The sequence below is a fragment of the Argiope bruennichi genome, chromosome 2 (genome assembly GCF_947563725.1).
Source record: "Argiope bruennichi chromosome 2, qqArgBrue1.1, whole genome shotgun sequence".
Lineage (NCBI taxonomy): Eukaryota > Metazoa > Arthropoda > Arachnida > Araneae > Araneidae > Argiope > Argiope bruennichi.
The window spans coordinates 136,047,481-136,072,993 of NC_079152.1; the positions used below are offsets into that span (position 1 = coordinate 136,047,481).

General features: G+C 26.0%; 2 protein-coding genes across 5 annotated transcripts in view; one reads left to right on the forward strand and one right to left on the reverse strand.

Moving 5' to 3' along the window:
* Positions 1-901: 901 nt before the first annotated feature.
* On the reverse strand, positions 902-11,488 carry LOC129956428 (transformer-2 protein homolog alpha-like). 2 transcript variants are annotated; one of them, XM_056068313.1, is made up of 11 exons: positions 11,296-11,488; positions 9,819-9,994; positions 8,873-8,917; positions 6,947-7,018; positions 6,845-6,865; positions 4,641-4,803; positions 4,423-4,551; positions 4,277-4,336; positions 4,063-4,178; positions 1,624-1,736; positions 902-1,218 (listed from the first exon to the last, which is right to left on the reverse strand). In XM_056068313.1, the coding sequence occupies exons 1-11, from the start codon at positions 11,308-11,310 to the stop codon at positions 1,193-1,195; spliced, it is 936 nt and encodes a 311-aa protein (XP_055924288.1). In that variant the 5' UTR covers positions 11,311-11,488; the 3' UTR covers positions 902-1,192. The 2 variants fall into 2 exon arrangements, with proteins under 2 accessions (XP_055924288.1, XP_055924294.1); XM_056068319.1 differs by lacking the exon at positions 8,873-8,917.
* A 569-nt stretch (positions 11,489-12,057) lies between these two features.
* LOC129955539 (phosphorylase b kinase gamma catalytic chain, liver/testis isoform-like) overlaps positions 12,058-25,513 on the forward strand; it is a 28,232-nt gene continuing 14,776 nt past the window's right edge. Inside the window, exons 1-8 of one of the 3 annotated variants that reach the window (XM_056068234.1) lie at positions 12,058-12,134; positions 13,656-13,751; positions 17,644-17,851; positions 21,187-21,356; positions 23,451-23,505; positions 23,636-23,701; positions 24,137-24,209; positions 25,278-25,368. In XM_056068234.1, the coding sequence (XP_055924209.1) occupies positions 17,757-17,851; positions 21,187-21,356; positions 23,451-23,505; positions 23,636-23,701; positions 24,137-24,209; positions 25,278-25,368 (550 nt within the window). In that variant the 5' untranslated portion in view covers positions 12,058-12,134; positions 13,656-13,751; positions 17,644-17,756. Of the gene's footprint in view, positions 12,281-13,655; positions 13,752-17,643; positions 17,852-21,186; positions 21,357-23,450; positions 23,506-23,635; positions 23,702-24,136; positions 24,210-25,277; positions 25,369-25,513 lie in introns of all 3 variants that reach the window. The other 2 variants (XM_056068232.1, XM_056068233.1) reach the window with 2 other exon arrangements.

Consider the following 25,513-nt stretch of genomic DNA (forward strand, 5'->3'; position numbering starts at 1 on the left):
AAGACATTTTTTATATTTAATTATATCTGAATCATGATATCTCGAGACAAAATATTTAACATTGCATTTTTAGCTGAATCAGAGACATTGGTTAACACGCAAATCACATTTTGATTGTCATATTATAGATAAAATTTGTATACATGAAAACAATTTGAATCTCTAAATTAATAGTATAGTTAATTTCTAATATTAATTTATGCAAACAATTTAGTAATACGGATCTTTAATCTGTTTTGTTAAAATGACATTTCTATTAACAAAATTTTACTAAGCTTGCTATAATTATCTAAGAGAATTATGCCAGGATTTCTTCCTATCAAACTTCAATCCCTTTCTGACAAGAAAAGTTGGCCTACTTATTCACTTACCTGATGCATTCTAATATAAAAAGGAACTTTAAATGTTGTAAACATAATTGCAAATTAGGTGTGCACAATATATAGAGGGGACAAAAGGAAAAAAATAGAAAAAACAAGTTTTTTAAAAATAAATTTTCATTTTTTATAGAACACTAATTTATTAATTAGTTTATACAAGATAGTATTTTCCTAAAATAGTCTATTAGAGGTAATCAGAATTGTCTCTTTAAGGAAAAATTAAAAATAACTATCAATAATTTCTGATGCTGGAGAGCTAACCAAATCAGAGGGGAAAAAACCTTATTCTTCAAACAAAATTTAACAAATATCCAAACATAATCACTCTTTAAAAAAGAATAAGATTTTATGTCAAAAAAGTATATAATTAAAAAAAATTAAAGTTTACATTTAATATTAATTTTAAAGCTTTATAAAATTATTACACAAGTACAAAAGTGTAATAAAAGAACCAATTGTTGCAAGTAACAATTATACATTAAAAATTTTTAGTTATTGCTAAAATGGTTGCAAGAGCTCACTTGATGTTTGGTTACTGATGAAGCAAACATCAAAGAGAATTCAGACCTCTGTGAACAACTTCTGTCTTCAGTGTTACTTCATAAAATACTTCTTTTTTCATGTCTTCATTTTCAGCTTGCAAAATTATCCCCCAAAACTTTTCCTCGCCCACTTTTGTATTTTCTTTGAGAACATTTAAGCTTCATAATCTAAACTTCGGATGTTTCATTTCAAAAACTGCTTCTAATTTGAAATATTTTTTCGGCTTCAAATCTATTATATATTCATCTTCATAATGAAGATTTAATTCTTCATATTTTTCTTCTGTCCAAGTGCCCTTAGAAATTCAAACAAAAACAAAGATCAATATCAGTCAGTTTTATTTTATCAAGAATGAAAAGACTCATTGTACATAGAACATAAAACAGGCTCGTATCACAAATTTAAGATATGAATGAAATAAAATTCAGAGCCATACAATATTGTTATGAATAGTTAGTTAGTCCTGCATTAAATACAATACAGAGAAAAATGATACAATTAATAATGAAGCATATTTACAAGCTGACTGCTACCAAAATAATTTGAATATTCACATAGTAAGAATGAATGCACTTGGCTTAACAGTGCTTAATATGTTATATGTCCATGAATACATTCACTATCTGAGAACTAAAGAAACATTAAGATAGAACAGCATATCAGTCAAACTCCCAATTCCATCAGTAGTACCCGTACTTACGGGGAGAATAGGAGCGTGATCTTGAACGAGAGTAACGATGCTTGCCATAATAAGGTGAAGGCGAATGGTTTCTGTAACCTCCATCTCTGTGACCACCACCACCAAATTTAGGGCTAGTAGAAAGAGCAAAAAGAAAGATCAATGTCTATAAAGAAAATTCAGCAAGATTTTCACAAATTTACAGCAAGTATCCCAATAACTTTGCAAATTCAAATTAGCTGAAATTATAAAATCTAATAATTAAACAAAATCTTCTAAATCAAGAAAATTTTCCTACTCATTTTTACAATTAAATATCACAGAATGAATAGAAAAGATTTCAAGAAAAACATCATAACCATAATATTATATTACAATGAATTTCAACCAGTCTGAATTCTTTAATAACACGTAAGATGTTAATAATTCAAATTTTGGTTGATTTGAAATCAAACCTAAAAAACCTTTTGCCAATAAAAGCTATTTTCCCTCAATTAATTACACTTTATTTTTGCCTCTTTTTTAATACAGGGTGTCAATATCATTGAAATCCGAATCATTATATATGAAGTTGAATCATTATAGCTCTACAAATTTTTGGCCCCTAATCTATGAAAGGATTTAGCAGAATATACTCAACATATATTTACACACACACACACACTAAAAAACAATGAATGCATTAGATACAAATCAAATTTTATATTATACTTTATTAATCTGTCATATTTAAAATACTAGATCCCATTCAATCTCTTAAAACTGCAAAAAATTATAAAAATTGTAGCTCATTTTCAGTTAAATTATTTTGCTGTTTTCTTAAAACTGTGATAGAGTAAGTACGATTCAACAATATAGTCCAATAATCCAACAAACAAAATGACTAGAAAACTAAAAGATTCCAACAGCACTAGATAGAATACTATACATACTATATCATGCAATATTAAGCATGTCATTCATTTTAACGTATCACCAATAAACACAAAATTAACAAATTATATACTTAGATATGTTTTTCAATATGTTAACAAATCATAAAAATATAGAATTACAATAGATAAAATCACATGCAAACATATTGAAAATGAAATGGCACAGTATCTAGCAGCAAACTCAAATAGAAAACCTTCCATTCTAAAATATCTGGTATCAAATTAAACCTAATTAATCAGATTTTCATTAAAAAAATGAAAATGATATACATAAAATTCCAAAAATATTACTATTGCTAAAACGATGAAATAGTTAAGCAATTTTGTATTGCACTATGACCACTTTTAATGATACTTTCAAAGATCTCAAAGATTACTCTCAAATACTCAGTTCTGCTTGCTGCTGAAAGAAAATTAGATACTATTATACAATAAACTGTATCTTATCATAGATTATGAAAAATCTAATTCAAAATGAACTTGTTTGGTTCAAACAAATTGATTGAAATGTGTAATCAATAACTTCCAGGATCTGTTTAAGGTTACTAATACTGCAAAATTTGTATTCAACAATAAAGAAATTTTTCTACAGAATTTCAATTAGCATTTTCCCTCATCAAAAAACATCTGCCAAAATTCACCAGCTGCATATACCAACAATACCACACTAATAATACTAACATTCGCTCACGTAAATTATAAGAGCTCCACAGGACAATATATACCTATATATTAATTTTGTTTTATTATTTTTATTCTTATTTATCTTATAATTTTTAACTAAGAAGTTCATATATCTCACTTAAAAACTCCCAAAATTGCCCTTTTTAAAATTATTTGATAATTATAACATAATAATCAAATATTGCACAAGATAATGTAGCATAAGACATGGCACTATCTACACTTATTCAAGTGCTGAAATAACTTCTTGGTACAAATAAAATAGGAGAATGTTATGCAAACTTCTTTAACCCGAGATTATTAAAAAAAAGAAAAAGTAAATAGTGGAAAATCCCATTCGAGTAAGCCTAATATTCTGATACCCGATTTGACCCCTCATACCCAATTGACTCAGTGTCAATTATGACTGGCAGTTGATTAAGCTTTTTATTTACAATGTTGAGGGTGGATGGGGAACTGCAGCCTAACCTTTCAAAGCAAATAAAATATTTTTTAAACCCCCTCAACCTAAAGACAATGTACAGTATTAGCTATAAAAGAATCGCTGATTTACTAAATTTTCAATTCAATTGAATTATATTGAAATGTTAAGATATGATTATCTACAGGAAATAATGAATATTTTTATCCCCATTAAAAATACAAACTTTGTCAGAATTCATCAAATATTAAGTACAGTAATTTATTAATTAGAAATACAAACTAAACTTCGACTAATATCTACTAACAATCCATTACTTTAGAGAAATTGTAAACAATTCAATAAAACACAAAACATTCAGAATTGCATATATCTCCATTTTTCATCAATAAAATAATAAATAAAAGCAAAGTTTCTTACTATGTAGGCTTGCCCATGTAAATTCCAGGAGTAGGGGTATGAGCTCTTTTTGTGATAGAAAAATCAACACGTATTTTGCGGCCGTCTATTTCTTGGCCATTACATCTGTCTTTAGCCTAAAGTTCAAGAAAATAAAAATAAAAATGTTAACTTTTTAAAATAGCAATTATTTAAAAATACAATGGGAAAAAATAAACATTTATTTAATAAATACCAATTTTGCATCTTCAGTTTCTTCAAAATAGACAAAAGCAAATCCTCTCGATCGGCCACTCTAGAAAAAATATAAGTAGAAAATTAGAATACTAACTCATTTACTTCAATATAACATAAATTAAAATTAAGATCTAAAAGTCTCACCTGAGCATCATAAACTACTTGGACATCTTCAATAGGCCCATATTTTCCAAAAACTTCCCTAAGTTCTCTTTCTTGAGTATACAAACTTAAGCCAAACACTCCTAAGCATCTGCTGGGCTCTGGATTGTCCTATTTTAAGAAAAATATCAGTAAAACTACTCTCAAATAAATAACTTGAAGTATACCTTAAGGCAAAATTACCAATTTTAAATTCATACTCTATTTCCAATATGCCTTCGTCGACTTGACATAGGCGAACGATTATAACGAGAAGAAGAAGAATAACGGCTTCTGCTGCCACCATAACGATAATAATCATCATAGTATGATCGACGTGGGCTGTACTGAGGAGAATACGAATGCCTTGGAGAATATGAACGGCTAAAAAAATAAATAAAAATAAGCATTTTTCTTAACTATGACAAAGGTTAATAAATAATATAAAAAATATTTGTATAGAAATAGCTCAAACCTGAAAAATATTTGCGTCTATATATATTCAATAAAAGAGGAAGCACAGAAATAGCAATGAATGCTAGTTATACAATTGAATAACAAGTGTATTTATCACTAGGAAAAGCAAAAGAAGTAATAATTCAACATATATTTACACATTAGAAATTTTTATCATCTTTATTGTTGCCTAGAATTCAAAAAATCATTCATCATTCCAAATTAAGGACTCGAGAGAAATGAAATAGAAAATTACATTATTGCTACCATGATGACAAAACATTTAATAATTACTTTAAAAAAACATTACATTGAATTTTTTTTTTTGATAATTCATACATTTAACAATATTTCAATAACACCTGCACATTTTCAATCATCAGTTTCATTTTTCCTTCCTTCTCTTTTGAAATAATTGGAAAGTAGTTTTATCTTTATTGAACTTATTTCTGCTTTTCTAAAGTGTCAGAATACCTCAATTGTATTAATTTTCTATGCTGTAGCAAATCTCTTAAGATCAAGCCATTAAGACAAGTATATGACATACAAATTATCTACTTTCAGAGTTCAATAACCATATTCTTGATATTAAATCCACTTTCCACAGTAGTACTGCAATGTGCCAATACAAAAATTATCTTTTTATTACATTCCAAAAATTAGAAAATTCTTTAGAGCTCAAAACATTAGCATAAAAATCATCCATATCAAATTCTTTATTAAATAAACCCAGCTATTCTTTGTATTCACTTAAGTTTTTATTGGGAAAATTTCAAATGGAAATCTGCATGTTCTAAAATATGTTGCAGAAATTCATGCTTTGGAATAAAGTAGAAGAAAATCAACTGTTTGTTTTTCACATAAAACTGCATTGTTTTTCAATAAACATAGATTTAAACAAGATGCATAAAAAAAAAAAAAAACCAGTAAAACGTTTAGATATGATCCAAATATATTTTTGCCATATTCGTCACAAATGTAAGACATAAAATATGTAAAGACCAAAAATATTTATTCTTCAGTTTTAGTTTTTAAATAGATGTAGTCACTATTCCAATACTGGATTTTTTTTTCTTTCCCTTCTCTCTTACAAATTAAGACTGATCTAAACAGATTTCTTTAAAATTTCCAGCCATTTCTTGCTTTTCCCAGTGCAAACTTTCAACACTGCAGTGATTTTCAACATTGCAAACTTTCAACACTGCAGTGATTTTCAACATTGCAAACTATACCTATTTCAGTCATCAATAAACTAAACTCTGTACATGTAACAGATACTCTTACTGCAACAATCTAGATGGAGCAGTATTTTTGATACTGCTTGGTTTTGATAGCAATAGGAAAAAATCAGTATTATGAAAAATTATTAATTTTTTAGAATTTTTTTTCATATCAAGAACAATTTTTATTTTTCACATCAAGAAGTACCATAGTGAATTCAAATTCTTTTCCAAGAGCAAAAGATGAATTTTTTTTAAAGTTATTACTTAATTTGTATAGTCAAGATAATTAAAAAGAAGCAGTTAAAAACATTTTGAATTTGCCCTTTAAAATATACAAATAATCCTCCAAGTACATCATGGTTAATATTCAAATTACATTAATTATATGACGCCAAGATTAAATTTATTATTCATATAATATGTCGTTAACCGCATGTTAACAATTAATAACGTACACAAAAATTTTAACAGAGATTATACACCAATAGGTTTTTAAATAACTAGTATTTGCCTATGGCATGTGGTTAATAAGTACCAAAGTATATTTTTTCATCAGACAACAAACTAACCTTAAAATTTATTATATTAATAACTCTGCTTGTATTTACAATACATATATATTTATATATAATAATAAAGAAAAACAACAAATTAGGTTTCTTGTTTTAAAACAGACAATATTCCGAGCTTGTAGCCAACTCACTATTTTATAAAAATAAATGTAAAATAAAAATGTTCTATATTACCTCCTGCTTCGGCTCCTGGAGCTGCAAAAGGAAAAAAAAATCTGTTTAGTATCTTATGAGACAACCTTTACAAATAATTTAACAACTGTAACAATTACTCACTATCTGCGATGTCTAGGACTGCGAGACCTGGATCTGCTGTAATGACGATAACGATGCCCCCTGGATCGGCTTCTAAAATATCAAATATTTACTGAATTAAAAAAAAAAAAAAAAAAACATGAAGCTACAGATAGATTTAAAGCTAAAACCCCAAATCAATTTCATTCCACAATCAAAGGTAGCTTAACACGTGTAAAAGGCTTAAAGAAGGGAAGATGATAAACAATTTAGATGTATTAATTTTCCCCCAAGAAAACCTATCTACTAATAAAACACACATAACAGTTCATTTATTTATGTCTATTCTATTAAGATAAACAAATAGTAAAAATTTATCAAATAGTCAATTCACATATAGTTTGAAAAATTATAAAGCAAAATACATTATCGATTTGTGTAATTTCAAATTGTCATGGTACAAGCAATTCATTTAATTTTTGTTGTATCCAAAATATTAAGAATATTTGATACAATATATAAACTAAACTCAAACTAACTAAAATCAAATCAGCATAAACAGAACAATTCTAGCCAATGGTATATGAAAATTTCAAAAAAGGTTATGATTCATTAGATTTGTAATACACAATGAAATTGCCCCCTTATCTATCATTACAATTTGAACATATTTATTTTGCTTTAAAATTCATTATAAGCACTATTTTATGAGTCACCCCCAAAACCAATTTAAAATAAACTAGTGCATCAATTTCTTTATTATTATTTTATTTTTTGATTTGACCAACAGAATCTTTTAAATCACAATTTTGAAATTTATGAGGTGAATAGATTTGCAGGCAATCAAATGTATTTTGATAATAATAAAATTTCAAGCCATATTACACAATTAAGATACCAGGGAATTACTTTGTAGCTCACACAGCTTACAGCATTCCTTAAATTTAGATTTAATTATATGCGAATATTTCATCTACACAAAATCATTAATATCTGCATGTCTTTGATGTATTAATAATTAATCAATTCATACTGTCTTTTTTTGGGGGGGAGGGGGCAGGGAGGAACACTTTCTTGATTACATAGATAAGATATGGTCCTAAACTAAGAAGTGAATTTCAAACGGTATCAACACATTAGAATCAGAAGATTCATATTTAGGTATAAAATAATGACCTAAAACATTAAAGGGATAGATCTTCAATTATGTTTTTTAAAGGTTATCCCCCCCTTTCTTTTTACAAAGGAAGTTTGAAATGGCTGCAGTCTACCCCATTATACAGTAATGAAGCAAAAATGTTGACAATTAGACTAACAAAAAGTAAAATTAAAATAAATCAAAGATCTCAAAAAATATACTGATATAAATATTTGATCTCCATAGTTTATATTTAATATACATATAGAAGCGACATTCGCTAAAGATTACAAACTCAAAAAACAGACAGTCAATTAGTTATTAGAAATTAAGCACATTGGAACCTATCTATGGAATTATAATTCTACCTGTAAAATAGTTCTGTTGTAGACATAAAATGTCACCAATTTATCAGAAATTAAGCATGGAGGTAGAGAAAATATGATTTTTTTTATAGAAATATAAATTTGCATTACATATTTTGATAAGTTCATCTATTTCTTTAAACCTACTCCAGATATACTTAAAAGCTATATAAATTCAATCATTCATTCACACAAATAAGACATTTTAAGACAGCATGACAATTTGCAATTTCAACATACAGTATTGAATAGAAAAACTTAATACTACATAATTTTTCATACTAATAACATATCCTATGATTTCTTCAGAAACATTCTTATCATGTAAATTAAAATCTAAGCATATTACTAATAACTTTAAGATATTATAAAATATTAACAGATCTTGCATAAAATAACTAATTCATGCTTTTATTAATGCACTGACATTAATAAGCCTTAAATAACAATTCAATTAACACTAACCTTTGACCTTCAGTTTCAACTTCATCAGCATTTTCAATTGTTTTACTACACACAAGAAAAATTGGTTTAAATTTAAGAATACATAATCTTAATACAAAAGACTGTGGGCTATGAATCACTTATTGCATTTATAAAGAAACATTAATATAAAGTAGAACATTATTTAAACCAACATATCATATTAATAACATTAATCTATACTTTGGAATATAAATTATCAGAAATCAAACCCATTTTATAACTGCTTTAATGATTGAATTTCCTTATAATTCACTAAAATACTTACGACTCATAATTTAAGATAAGCAGAAAAGGTTATAAAAAGAATGCCCAATATTTGGTTCTAATAGGATGAACTAGTGGTAGTATAAACTAATACTTTTAAAAAATTATATTTCCAATATCTAATACAATAAAAGAAGATCCCTGATCCTCTTGTATTATGAAAACAGAATCAAGTTTTACTTCATAACACTGAGTTCACATTCATTATCTCATATTAACTTATATTAAGCAATATAAACATTTTCGAACTTTTTATAAAAACAAAAGATCATAATCATTAATTTAACAAATATATTTTTGAACTGAGTAATTTACTTTTTACTTCCAGTCATATAGTTTAAACAAAGAAGTTAATTTATTAATACATTTACTTGGGAAGAAAAAATAATAAATTCAAATGGAATTATGACAATTTTTACGATTAGTCACTATATAGTGTACATACCAATTTCCACATCATGCAACTTAAAACAGAATGACTTTCTACAGTTTTCTTTATCTAATAAATGTACAGAAATAAAATTGTCGATCTTGGATTTTTTTAAATAATTGCATTAAAATAGCATTTGAATGAATACATGCTCTAAAATTATGGGAGAAACTAAAGTCTTAATTATAAATAGTACCAAATATACATAATAGAATCAACTTTATTAATAACCTTGATCGGGAGTAGGACCTGCGCCTACGAAAGGAATGAGATCTGGAACGACTGCGGCTTCTACTGCGAGATCGTCTTTCTTCATCAACCTGATGGGATGGTGAACCTTCAGGAGAAGGAGTTTTCTCTTCTAATGATTGTCTATCCGAGTTATTTCCAACAGCATCTGGACTGTTCTATAAAAAACAAAAATAATATCCAGTAAACAAAAGTTATATCCAGTAAACAAAAATGCTTGCTGATAGTGATGTAAAAAACTTTAACTTAAATGTTATAAGACAAAGCGATTTAAATAAACATTATTTATGATCCATCTGAGAAAAATTCTTTGATTAATTTTGTTCAATTTAAGAAAAAAGTAGTTACATTAAGTGCTATTAAAAAAAGAAAATTTTACGACTGACCATACCAATGCAAAAAATCTCGGTTTAACAGCAAGATTTTCAATAATAAAAATTTAATCACCTGAGTGATATAAATCACTTGTCGCCCAACATTTGCTTTAAGTTATTGAATCTACAATTTGCTTCCCATTTATATAAAAACATAATTACTTCTTTAAGAGCAAACAGCCCAATACCAATAACACTTTATATATTATACTTTTTGTTTTAACAATTAAGCTTTTCTTTGAAAAATTTTTAATCAATTATTTCTACACTGCTGGTAATTAAAACAAATTAACTTTTTATCTAGTTTTAAAATCAATAAAGGTTGCCGAGAAAATTCTAAAAAAGTTTAAACCTTTCACCAATGGAAAGATTAACAAGCAATTAACAAATGGATATAGTATATAATTCAGAAATGTCAACTGTCATAGTTGGAATAATGATTGCTGCTACAAGTCATCTCCATTCCACACATTAATATTCAGATAAAATAATTACTGAAAGCAGCCATACACAAAGAAAAAAAAAATGATTGCACTTGGAACTTTTGCCACAAATGAAAGGATTCTCTCAAGTTCAAAATCAACTTTCTATTACGAATTAAAACAATAGTAGCATGCCTAATTAAAGATAAATACCACATTAAATATGTTTTGTGTGCAACAAGCACAATATTAATTAACATAATGGAACGGAAGAATATAGATTAGCAGTTACCTTTCTGCACATATTTAAAATTACATACAAACTATAAGGATGAAATGCACAGGACATCAAAGAAAAAGTTACGACTAAAGTTTATATAGGTTATAGTGAATGCGCTTGTGTCAAGTTTTCACAGATAACGACCATGGGAAGATATAAGGTAGAATTTCAACAGAGAAATTTTTGACGACTTTTGAGGAGGAAAAAAAAAAAAAAAATTTGAATGAAGTCAAAAAATTTAAATTAATTTATTTCAATAAAAAGATAAGGAATCACAGTAGAAAATGTCAACTTTAAAATTCTTAGAACAATGATACATTTAGATTCAACATAAAACAAGCATACAGAAAGAACAAAAAATACAACTATTTAAAACCAAATACCTCACGATCACTCATAATTGCAAATAGTTGACGCTTGCAAAAAACACCGAAAATATTAATAACGGTAACAAAGAAAACAAATCAACAATTAAGCACCCGGCGTAGCGAGTAATACAATTTTCCAGAATAAACCTCAAAATGGCTACCGTGAGTGAAAAATTAACCTCAAACGACAGACGCGCGCTTAATTCAGTCTTTCGAAAAACCTTGAAAAAATTTTGGCAACTTCATTTCAATTATCGAAAGAATGCATAAAATTTTTGGAAACGAAATTTAAATTCTGATTTTAATTTTTTTGATGCTTTGTAAATTACCTTAAAGAAAAAAAAATAATTTAGTAATTGTTTCTATGATTTGGAGATTCGTTTCTTTGATTTTTATATTTGATTATATATTAATTTGTTGTAAGACACTTAAGTGATAGGTATTAGAAATTTCTAAGAGTTAGTAGATTTCAGAAAGAAGATAAAATGTTAAAAACACATAAGCACATAATTTGGGGTAGATTAAAAGTATTATAAGAGAATTTTCTGATTATTTACTACTTTAATTGCCATGCGAATTAGGTGATATTATTCTTAATTCCTTAAGCTAATGTAGAACAAATATAAATTTTTATTTTTGAAGTAAATTTAAGGAATTTTTTTAATGAAGCAATAATGATTTTTTTTTTTTTTTCTGATTTCAAAGTTAGAAAAATTAATTCGGTCTTCTTTTGACAAAGAACTGATAAGCATACTAGCAGGAGCATTACAGCTCAAAGAAAAGTTTATTTTCATATGTAAATTTTGTTCAAAGTCAAGGATTTTCGATTTCATGATCACAATTTTTTTCTTAAGGTCATATTTTTTTCTGAAGTGAATTAACAATTTGTGTGTTTATTTTTTGTGAAAATTCAATGCAAATTTAATCAGAAACTTTTACTGAATCGCATAATATTTTTGTTGTTGTTTTTTTGTTAGAATTTAGTGTCACCTACACTAGGGTAAGTGATGAAAGTGAAATTAATTTTAAACATAATTAGTTCATTCATTTGCCAAAAGTCTTGATAGATTTTTATATTATTTTTTTCTTTAAATAATGTAATTGTAGCATAAATCAGATATGCTTCTTTCTTGAAATAATCATAGAATGTTCAATTCCATTAAATTTTTTTAAAATTACATTGTATTTATGTACCACTTAAAAAATAAAAATTATTATAATTTAAGAAATTTATTAAAATGCATTCTTCTGCATCAGCAGCAACATTCGAATAATATGCAGATTAATTTTATGTTCCATTTTTCTTTTTATTTAATAATTATATCACTTTCTATACAATTCCGATTACCTTTGTTAAATGACTTTTAAAAATTATTTCAAATAATCGATTCGTATATGCTTCAGAAATCATTTCAGTAAACTTGTATTTTTGACCTGCTTCCTAAATAGCAAAAGAGTAATTTTATATTATCAATTATTTTTTCTGCTTCTGCACTTTAATTTTTTTTTCTCCCCTACTTGTTAAATAATTCTAAACTAAAAAAAAGTATATCTTTATATAACTTCTTTCCTTTTTGCTTCTTTCATTCATGCTCTGCAGTATATATACATAAATATGTACACAATTCCTTATGCTGTATTTCTTTATTGAGGGATTGGAAACTTGAAACTTTTATATTGAAGTTATTACAAATATCATTAAAGACTTGATTATCTTTCATTGATTTAAAATTGCTACCTTCAAGGTCAAGACATTTGAAAGAAATATGTGAAGATAGTAATAATCTATGCTTTGTATTTCCTAATGACAGAAATTCACTCAAATTGTGTCAACTCTTTTTTGTTACAACACTGCATATATATATATATATATATATATATATTGTGCTTTCATTTTATACGAAGGCTGAAAATATTATAGCATTATCAATTTTGTTTAACTATATGAAGAAGAAATAACTGTTTAGTACTATAAGAAGGAACAAGAAATAATAAAAATTTGTATAAGTGTAATCAATTAATATTTCCTGCTATAAGAAATTATTATATTTATATATATTTATTCTTTACATTATGTGTTCAATGTAGAAGTTAGAAAACTGTTTGAAATGTTTACAATAAGTACAATGCAAGTGTATTTAATGCGAAAGATAAATAATTTTTTTATTATATGCTTACATATTCACCTGCATAACAGAAGAAACAAAGTAAAATTTAAGCACATTTCATATAAAAATGTATTTTTTTTTAATTAGTGAAACTTAGATTTTTAATAGATAAAAAAAATTTCTGGATTGTTCATTTCTATGTCCAATAAATCATCAATATAATGTATTTATAGTTAAATATTTGTTACATTTTAATATTTGTCCTAGGTAGGCGAGAAGTCTGACAAACAAGTGACTGTTTTGCTTGATGGATAAACACCTAATTGCTGTAGCCTCAGAAGCAGTCTCTTATAAAGCCCAATGGTCTCTAATAATACATTATTTTATGATATATCAAATTCTGGAAAACAAACGAAATACAATTTCATTTCAGTGAGACATTTTAAGTATAAAATTGGAATAGAGATGGAATCTATGATAGTGAAATAGCATTGCACATATTCTATTTATTATATACATGAATCTTCTAGAGGAATCAAGTTTCATAATATCATGGTGCCATTGAATCATCTCAATGATATATATTCTTTTTATACACTGTCTTTTGCAGTATTGTAACTTCATTTTCTTCTTACTCTAGTAAACTGGCAAGATAATAAATAATCTTTCTTTGGCTTTCAACAACTGAACAATGAAATATTTGAAATGATAAAAACAATGTAAAATCTTCTTTTCAATTCTGTAAAAATTAATTTTATAAATCTGTCAAAAGTCAGGAGAAACCATTTTATGATGCCTACATTGGTATAATTATAATTTTTTAATATAGAAGATAATTTTTTAAATTAAAAAATGTTAAAATTGATTTTGTGCATTTGTATTTTTGGAAGTTACTGCAAAAAAATTTTCAAATCTTGCTGAAATTCTAATTAATTTAAATCTTTAAAAAATCATTCTGAGGTGTATAGTTCCATTTGCAAAATATCTTGTACCAAATTTGGTCAAAACAGTCTGGCTTTAGGGTGCTAACTTACATACATACATACATTTTTCTTTATTATTAACTAACCACCTTAGGCAAATAACTTGTTCAGCCAACTAATTAAAGAAATTCAAAAGATTTTTTAAATGTTATTATTGTTATTTATACTTATAATTTAAAATTAAAGCTAATGAAGTACTTTTCATTTAAAATTTCAGAAAATAAGATCTTATTTTCATGAATAAAACCATGGATAAAATTTAATTACAATAAACCAAGATGAATAAATGCCTATAACAAACCAAGTAAAATGTAAACTTTTAGATAAATTAATTTATATGAAGGTCAAAAATATAATTCAGCTACATTAAGAATCAAAAAAACCATTTGTCTTCAGCAATGTTTCAATTCACATTACGAAGCTTGACAGTTGTAAATTAAATCAGATGTTGACAAAATCTTAAGTAAATGCATTTATCTTTTGCGTTTTAGGTATTGATTCAAATTTCTTGTTACATTATTGAAAAAATTTCAAATACATTTCAAGTTAAAAAAGGAATAAAATAAAATATTTATAAAAATAAATTGATAATTCTTGATAATTAAAACCAGTATTAGAACATATTAAAAAAATTAATACCTGTAAATAGAGAACCTTTATATGTTTGTAAAATAAAATATAATCCTATCTTAACCAAATTTATTGAAAGAATGGTTTGATTTACAAATTAAAACAAAACTAATGACTTGATATAAGTTCTTACAAAAACAGGTTGTTATAAAATTTAATGTCGGTAGATAATTCAAATTTTTCAATTCATGAAAAAAATATTTTTATTTATTTATTTTTGCAGAAAAGGGGGAGGTAATCGGAGGTGCACATTACCAACTTCAGAAACATCATCTGTACCAAATTCAGAGCATTCTGTTCGGTAGATTTCTAAAAAATAGACTTTAATTTTTAATATTGGAAATTAGTAGCATATATATTTGAGAAAACATGCACATTCCATTATGCCAATTTATCACAACTACAATTTAAACAAATTTATCACATATTCTTCAGACAAAATTGAAATAAAATGCAATAAGCTGGCTAATGTTAAGCATATGCAATGTAAACTCTCCTTGTTCTATTACAATGACAAATTCAGAGCATAAATATATAATTTTATTAATAAAAGTAAAAACAATTTATCATAATTTTAAGTAGGTAATAAGAAAATATATTAATACATTACAATAATTAACAATATTAACTTGTGAAAGAAATGTTCTTTATTTCTTGTAGCATATTCAGATTTATTCAGTCAAACAGTAGTTTTAATTTATTTTCCATACTTATAATTCTTGAAATACTTAACAAGATTTAATATCATTATATTTCTTAACTGGTTTGTTCTCCATTGAATTGTGAATGTTGTAAAATTTTGTAAAAAAATAACTTCTTATATATATATATATTTTAATATTTGATGGCATTTAAAGATGTGGTGAACTTTACATGATTTAAATTGAAAAATCTGAGCTTTATGCACTCAGTAATAAAAGTTGCAAATAATTTGGCGAAATTTTGCTGGTGGCATGATTTTGTAGATGAAGGATTATTCCCAGGAATTATTTTTATTCACTCATATATCTAAAATTCAGAATTTAAGTTTTGAGAAAAGTTGTTATTAAATGGTCATTTGAATTTAATTTAAATACATATTATAAAATGACATTTATTATTGAGTGGGGAACATCAATTAAAATTTGTTTTTATATGTTAATTCTCAACAAACGTAAGAAATAATAAAAAATAATCTTTTTCTTTCAACTTTGTACTTTTTTTGGGGGGGGGATGGTTAAGTAAACATTTTTCTTGAATGGAGACTTCCAAATAACAAATTTTATGTTGTCTATTTTTAGTTTTGTACTGATACTATTTTTATTTAATGTATTGTGTATTAAATTGTGAAATCAACACTGTCTTTGATGAAAGCTGGTCTGCAGTTCCAGCAAGCACTTCGATTTGCTCCATCTTCAATGTATTCTATATTTCTTGTGCTTGCATTTTTGTGGATACCGCCAGACATCTATCTAAAATAGCATAACATTGGTACATATTAAAAACTATGATTTCTCTGCTTTTTAGTTCAGGGGATTACTAATGTTTTGATAACTTTCTAATTGTATGCTTATTATTAAAATATAATGTTTAATTAAATGTCAGTAACCAGAATGAGAATGAGAAAAAATGTCTCTTTATTCTTGGAGTGTGATATAAAGTTAGTACTGACTTACATTAATTAGATAAAGATGCAAACAGTGAAAAAATCATTGGGTTCTGATTCTAATTAAAATTGATATAGAAAGGATTTAAGGCTCAAGTTATGGAAAAGGATTTAAAATTTAAGTGATGGAAAAGTGAAAATGTCATGAATAAATAGTTATTAGGGAAACTTGGTTGTTACCTGCTCCTCCCCCTCCCTCTTTTAGTTATTAGATTATGAATATATGAAACAGGGTGAAGTTGGTTAGGAGAATAAAGGAACATTTTAGCAATTTTTCATATCTAAAAAAAAAAAAAGGTTTAGTTTAATATTCTGTATAATCATAATTCTTTGTATTCTGTATTTTCTTATTAAGAAATGAATGTTCTGAATGCTTATAAATAAAGCATTTAAAATTTTCTATTTCTTTTTTTGTATTTATTATATTGCTATTTGGTTAGGATTTATCAATATTATAAATTAAAAGATGTATAGAGTATGCATAATTTTTGTTGATAGTTTTCATCTTACCAAATAACTTTTTAACCTGATAATTCGCTTATCATTTACTGCCGGTACTATAAATAAATTTGAATGGTCTATGTCTTACAGATATGCTCAATTTATACTTACAATTTTTAATTTAGTGCACATTTATGTAGTTATTTTTCTTTTCTCATTCCATTCAGTGAAAAGTAATTTGAATATTTCATGTATATTTTTAAAAAAGGTGTAAAATTTGAAAAGTTGCATTCCTTTAATTATTAGTTTTTAATTTTATTTCTTTATTAAGGAATTTACTATGTTTTTATATTCAAATTTAATTTTCCCTTAAAAGAAAAAGATTTTTTAAAATTTCAGATAAGTAAGTGAAACTTCTTATAGTGAAGTGGGATTTCGAATATATTTGAATAGATAATAGTATAAGTTTTTGTATGCTATTAAATATATTTGTAAAATGCCTCTTTCAAATCTTAAATATTTCTAAATATATAATAGAATTATTTTTCCCTTGCAGAGTCTATGGCAGTTCACATAGATTATGCCTGTTAGTAGCCTTTATGAAGTGATTTGATATCATCTGTATTTAGATCATTTTTTATTTAAAATCACCTGTAATTAATTCATAATATGGTATCTTCACATAAGGAAGATGATGAATTACCAGATAAAAATGTTGCTAGAGACTTTTATGCTAAATATGAACCAAAGGAAGTTCTTGGAAGGTAAGTATTGAGCTTCTTGCCTTTATTTAAAAACTAGAAAGATAACTAGAGTTGTCCAGATTTGTTAAAAGTGGAATTAGTAATCTTTTTTTTCTTCTGAATTATGTTTGGATAAGATTTCCATCCTCTCAAAGCATGCAGAATCATTCAGGAGTAATGAATAGTTATATATAGGAATATGATTCTGCTGTGATTTCCTGTTTTTATGGATTTCTCACATTTTTCTGCTTTTAAAAGCATCTACAGTTCAACTGTATAAAAAGGACTATCTTAACTATAAAATAGACAGAAATCTCTGTAAAACATGAATTCAGCAGCAAGGAACTACAAAGCAAAAGTTCTTAAAGGCGAGGAGGAAAAAATGATTATGATAAACAATCAAATATAAGGGAAAAGTTATTGTCAAAGAAAACTACAAAGAAAATGTCTAGAAAAGCTACCAAATTTTGGGAAATATTTATCTTAGAAAAATGTTTCCAGATCTCAGAAATTTCTTCCACATCTGAATCTTGTACACAAAATAAATTTGCTTGTTGCACCAAAGTGACAGATTTTCAAAAATAAACTATGAAATATCTATTGAGTCATATTATTGAAGACCTGCAAAAGAGAGAGAAAAAAAATGTAAAACAAATAATGTGTCTATGTTTGATGGGTCTATGTTATGCAATAGAATGAAAGTTATCCTAAGTCAGCTTGTGTAGCAAAAACTTTAGGAGTTCAGAAAATTTAAAAACTAAGTAGTATAATAAATAACATCTCCAGTATCCATTACAATATTAATGGAGGAATCTTGAGTGGAGTTATTGAAAAGCATATTCTATTATAGGGATAGTAAATATTGTTAATGCTGTTATTTCTGAAAACTAATATGCAAGAATTATAATTTTCATAAACTATATTTGGAAACACTTTAGTTCATCAAATGAAGATATAACAGATAGATGAACCTAATACATTTATATGGTATTATACTTTATATTAATTACATGCATTATTCTCACTTTTTGATTATGTATTATAATCATAATCTTATTCATTAATACTTTGAGAAATTGCTACATGCAATAACAGATACACAATCTATAACAATGTTTAGAAGTGTATTATATATGTTTATGTTTGTTATAAGTGTATGCTGCCAAAAGGTACATTTATTACAAAATAAAAACAAAAGTTAGAATTCAGCTTTGAATTCAAAATTCAAAGAAAGCAAATTTTTCCTTGTCATAATTATAAATACATAGACTCATGCTGGGAGTTTTTATAAATTTGTTCTTGTTTTATGACAAATATTTGTAAAATGACTGCTAAATCATTAAGAATATTAAACTTTTCAGAAATGAAAAGTTTTGGTGGAAAACCAAAATGTTGAGGAAATGAAAAGAAAGTTTCTTACTTACGTAACTTTACAATAAGTGCACAAATGTGCCACCATCAGCATCGTTATAGGTCTGGTATTGTCTAAAAGTTATTGGCATACTCTTTGGAAGGTACCTGGTATTTCATGAACAACTGCAGCAGTAACTGAAAGTTTTGAATTGAAGTTCTCATGAGAATCAATTGGAATTCTCATAGAATCTACATTTTTTTGCCTTGCTTGTACTTACACTTACTTAATCCACCTATACTTTTAGTTTCTGACCCCATATTTCTATACAAAAATTGCTTCTTTATATGTATTTTACTTACCCTAAGAGTTTCACCCATTAATTCAGGGGCACCTTGTTTATGAATAACAATTGTATCATTAAAAAAGTATTTTTTTTTTTTAATTTTAAAATGACACAAATATTTTTGTGAGATAATCAGTTCAAAAATTATAGCAAGAAGCATCTTAAACTTGTTTAACTTTTATTTAATTGCTGGGCTTTAAAAAGTTGACAGTGGTTCTTCTTTAGTCTTGAAGAGCAAGTGTGCCAAATTTCATCAAGCTTAGGCAAAAACTATAGATTTGTATAAAACACATACAAATGAACATTCATCTCTCTTTCTGTGTTAGTTGACTTTGTCCCCTGCTCGCTTGCACTCGCCAATACAATGTTGTCCAATACTGTATGCAATGTAAACGCCAATTAGCAAGTTTTTAAACTCCACTTGCCATTCCTTCAATGCTAGAAGCTTAATCTTTCCATGATTATTACATACGTTTTTTGATCGGTCTACTTCTGATTCAAAACTCAAAATACCACAATGACAACATTATTTGCTTATATCTACATTATAAAAATTGATTAAATATATCTCCATTATAAAATTTATTTGTTGCAAATTGCTTTTATCTCCATCATAAAATTTGAATTATATAAATTAAGTCAATTTTTCACATTTTGCTGCCAACTTAGCAGCTTCATGGTCATCTTTTCTTTTGAATTTGACAGATTTTTTGCTCAATCTTTCTTTGCATTTTTTCTTTGTATGATATCACTGGAGGCCTCATTGTTATTTTAAGAAACATTGCAGAGTTATGACATGTATTGCTTGGGTATTCAGACGATTGCTAGCCGAGAGACGACATTTCCATTACTCAAAAAAGATTAAAAAAATTGGAAAGTTATTCATTAGTGTTGCCACAAACAGTGTGTATAAAAGTAGAATTAATAAATAATATTGTTTTAAACTCTGCTGTTAATTTGATATTAGTCAAAACTTTAAAAGTTTTTTTTTTTTTTTAATTCTATTTCACCATCAAGTGCAATGTAAACATTTACAATGTAATAATAATTTTCATTAAATATTTCAAACAGTACTGTCAAAACAAACCTCAAATGTTATAGATCAGGTGACTCACTACCTACCAAACACAAAGAGAATAAAACACAAATAAATAAATAAATAGATTTATGTAGAAAAACTCATTCAAAATAAGTTTATTATGTTAGATTAATCAATTTTGCCATGATATATCTAAAAATATGTGGTTATAATCAGAATGATTTGAAATTTTATTATTTTTGTCATATTTAATGATTATTGTTTGCAGTGGTTAGATATTTACTTTGAAGTTTCTTGATTTTTGATCCAATGTGCTTATAAAAAAAAAAGTTTACTTTTTAGGATTAAGTGTGTTTTTACTTATAAAAAATAGTTCTTTCATGACTTTCACCAATTGTTAACATTTAATTAATTAATGTTTCAAAAGCATAATAAAGCTAACATATAATAACTAATTTGATATGAAAGACATGGAATCTCAATAAAATTTGGCATTATAACTCAATAAAAAAAGATTAGTATGCTTAACATAGCATGTAGTGATAAAGAGGGGAAAATTTTAATCGAGGTTTTATTCAAGATAATTTTTAAGATAATCAACTTCATCAACTCTCTTTCAGAGGAGTTAGCAGTACCGTAAGACGCTGTGTAGAGAAAGACACTGGTCGAGAATTTGCTGCTAAAATTATTGACATAAGTGCTGATATTGATGATTCATCTGGAAGTTTAAAAGAAGCTACTCTTAGAGAAATTGCTATTTTAAAACTAGTTGCTGGGCATCCATTTATTAGTAAGAAAAATTTCTATCTTTTATTTTGTCTAGTTTACAATTTATATTTTTGTACATTTCATGATAATTAATTCATTGTTAATTTTTCTTTTTGCTTAAAAATTTTTAATTTGGCAATTTGATTTTGTGTGTTCATTTTAAAAGATAAAAGAGGAAAGAAAAAAAATGTTAATATGATGTTTGTTTTTAACTGAAATAACTGAGATTAATTTAATCTTGGTTATTTCTATTACACATTATTACCAGGTTCATAATTCTTGTAACAAAATATTCGTAAGTATTAAATTCATGTACATTTTTAAGTTGCGTTGTTTTTATAGTCTTGCATTTGCTCAGTAGTCTTGTAATTTCATAATATTGTTAAAAATATTACTGTTTTTAGTAATCTGTCTTCACATGCACGATTTTTTTTTTTTTTTTTGCAGTTTTGCAATAAACAAAATCTTTTTTTTTTTTTTTTCTTTGTTCTTTCTCTAATTTAAGAATTGCCATAAGTATTCGATGAAAATGGTTTGAATTGCATTGCCACAATTCAGACTATTATTGAAAGCTGCATTATCAAAAATATATTTTATGTAAAAAATATATATATATTTTGAAAATATTTTGAAAAATTGCAGAATTTTGAAAAAATTTGTACAACTAAATTGATATATTTAAAAAGTATATATATATGTGTGTGTATATATATATATTTAAATTTCAAAATGAGAAAAAATTATGTTTGCATAATATGAGGGTTGGAACTTTAACAGTAGCAACTGTTTATTTACATGGAATACAAAAGTGATTCATGTCACCATGTTTTACAGTTCTTCAATATAATCACCAGCATTGTGTACAACCCATTTCCAATGATTTGGAAGTCACAGAACACCTGTAGCAACGCCTGTTCTGTTGATAGTTCGAATGGACCGGTCTACTGCCGCACGAATCTCTGGAACAGTTTTGAAGCGAATGCCGCCAAGTGGTTCCTTCATCTTAGGAATTAAATCAAAGTCACAAGAGCTTAGATCTGGGGAGTAAAGTACTTCCTAGCCCCATCGATCAAGCAAATCAACCACAGCTTGTGCTGCATGCTGCTGAGCATTGTCATGCAAAGTGATAGGGACGTTCTGCAGAAAGTGCAGCTGTTTTTTTTTTTTTTTTTGTTTTTTTTCTCAATGTATGTGGTATGTGTTAGGATGACACCATCACTGTCATATGCGCAAATCCTGTCTGTCGGGTCAGCTCACGAATGGTTTGGCATTGATCACTGTCCTGTGTAGCTAACATGTGGTATACTTGACATTCTTTGGTTTTGTTATGTGGTGTTTATACAGCAGTGTTGCCTCTATTAAAATTCCAACCCTCTTTCTCTTTCCTATTTTTTATTTTTAAGATAAAATGCTTATTTTTAGGACTGTAGGATAGTTATAAATTAAACTGTATCAACTGTAGGATAGTTATAAATTAAAATAATTAGAATATTTTCAATTATTAAATGCATATTTATGATATATACATATTTGTTTCTGACATCTTATCACTTTGTTTGGTTTTGTGGATATGCTACTTCCATCTGAAATATGATCATGACCTATAAATCCAGCTATATTGATGAATTTTCCTTTTTTGGGGGGGAGGTGATATAGATTTCAAAACGGGATGGATGGGAAAAGTTGTATAATTAAAAATAATGTGTTGTTTGAGAATAGTATTCTGCTTTAATATATTTTTTGAGTCATTATTATTCCAAAATTGAATATGGATTGTTTTGATTAAACAAAAATCTATAATCAAAGAGATTGTTGCTAATTTTTTTCTCTTTGTATCTATAATTATTATAAATATGCACATAATTATGTAGCTGTATAGGTTTAATTATTGTTAGTCATTTTTATAATTTGTATTGTCTAGTTTTTTTAATTATCTAAATTGTAATGAATACTCATTTTGTCATTTTGTAAAATAAATACAACTTCTACCAACATATTTATTTTACATTGCATTTTTTTCAAGATATATATTTAATGTTTAATTTAATATTTTAAATTTATCACTTAATAAAAATAAAACAATGAATGTTTATAACTTTTTTTTTTATTATTTTAGTTGAGCTTCATGATGTTTTTGAATCATCAACATTCATTTTTCTTGTATTTGAAATGTGAGTAAATTTTTAATTTACATACTTAGTTGAATTATATATAATAGTGCAATATCCTTATATATAATATTTTAATAGACTATCCATTTTATACTTTATTTATTAAAATAAAAATACTGTTTATTTTTAGATGTAAAAATGGGGAACTTTTTGATTACCTTACAAATGTTGTTGCCTTGTCTGAGAAAAAGACTAAGTATGTTGCTTACTGTTTCAACTTTGTATTAAATTTATTTTTCAGTTTGTAATACTTATCCATTTAATTAAATGAAAGCTTGATTTTTAATGTCATTTTGTTGATATAAACTATCTGTAATTATAAATAATGTCTTATAAATGCACATTCAAATTAAGGAAACTACTGGGTTACCTTGAAAAAAAATTATTTTTTTAATCTCAAATGCAATAATTTGACATTTTCGATTTTTTTTTTTTCTATTTTAGATATTTAATTTTTGTTGTAAAAATTGTTTGCTTATTCAGTTGAATATTTTGCTTAATTACTTCATTTATTTTATTTAAGTACTCCTTTTTATGACTAATTACTTGAACTAAATAAAAGGTTAAGGATATTTTTTTAAACTTTGGTAGTGCTTTTGAAAGTTACTAAAAATTTTTTTTTCTCTTCCAGAACTCTAATGAAGCAGTTATTTGAATGTGTAGAATTCATTCATTCTAAAAATGTAGTGCATCGAGATTTGAAGGTAAATATTTAGATCTAAGTTTTTGTTGCATTATAAAAAAAGAGTAGAATGAAATAAAATGAAGAAAATGTAAAGAGAATAAGAACTGTAATTTTGAAGAGAATGCAATGAATATTCCCTTTCAAATTAAAACATTTTGAAATCTACATTTTCCTTTAAGTTGTTTTGCTGTTGTCTTTATGTAAATTATTTTGTTAAATTACGAGTTATGTGATCTAGGAATGCATGCAAAATAACTGTAGTTTTTAAAATCTAGTAGTTTATAAAACTTAATTTTTTTATTATTTTACCAAAATGATTAGAAATGATTTAATACATACCCTTCAACATCTACAGAATTTCTGTAATTGCAATGGAAATTAAATGAAAACTATGGAATTACGTATATATAGTGAAAAATTATGAATAGCTACAGGAAGATGGATTTATATCAAAAACTACAAAAAACACCACAAAATAAAACTTCTTCCTAAGAACCTCACTCAGCAATGCCTGTCAGTGAAAGAATGTTTAGATTAGTTAGAGAGGGAGAGAAAGAATCTTATTTCATCATGAATACAAAAACACTGGAGTCCCTTCTCATTACAAAAATGTATGCGAGTTTATTATGATTTTAAACTTAACAATGATGATTAAAAAAAAAAAAAAAAAAAGGAAAATTATTTGCTATTGAATGGGGGGGGGGAATTGTAAATGTCTAACAAGTAATTAGTTTAATAAACAAAATCATATGTCATTTTTTCAAAAAATATTTCACCTATATATTTAGTCAAAAATAAAGGTCTATTAAATAACCTTGAATAATAATTGAAATATTTGTTTTAACTACTTAAAATTCTTTGGAAATATCTATTCTTCAATAATTTATTGATGCTAGGTTAAATGTAAAATATCTGTAAGAAGTGCTGGTGATAACTGATTAATCAATGTTGGAGGGTACATTAATAATAAATGTGCTATAAATGAAATATTTATTCTGTTTGTTAAAAGAAGGCCTAGAACATACAGATTTTTTTTTAATGTAATAATTTGTTATTAAAATTTTATGTTATTTTTTTGTTTCTGCAGCCTGAAAACATTTTACTTGATGATTCTTTTAATATTAAACTTACTGATTTTGGCTTTGCTCAAGTTATTTCTGATGATGAAAAATTATATGGTAAGTACTTTTAAAATATAAGTTATGCTTTTATTATAATTTGATATTTCTTGGAATCTATTTTTATTTCTAGATTTCTGATAGTGTATTATTTGCTACAACATAGATTTTCTTTATAAACTATTTATAATAGACATTTTTTCTA

Excerpts from the sequence above, each read along its gene's own strand:
- LOC129956428 (XM_056068313.1), bottom strand. Across the intron at positions 6,866-6,946 it reads AGTCCTAGACATCGCAGATA|CTCCAGGAGCCGAAGCAGGA; the intron begins GTGAGTAATTGT and ends TTCCTTTTGCAG. Across the intron at positions 1,737-4,062 it reads TACATGGGCAAGCCTACATA|CCCTAAATTTGGTGGTGGTG; the intron begins GTAAGAAACTTT and ends TCTTTCTACTAG.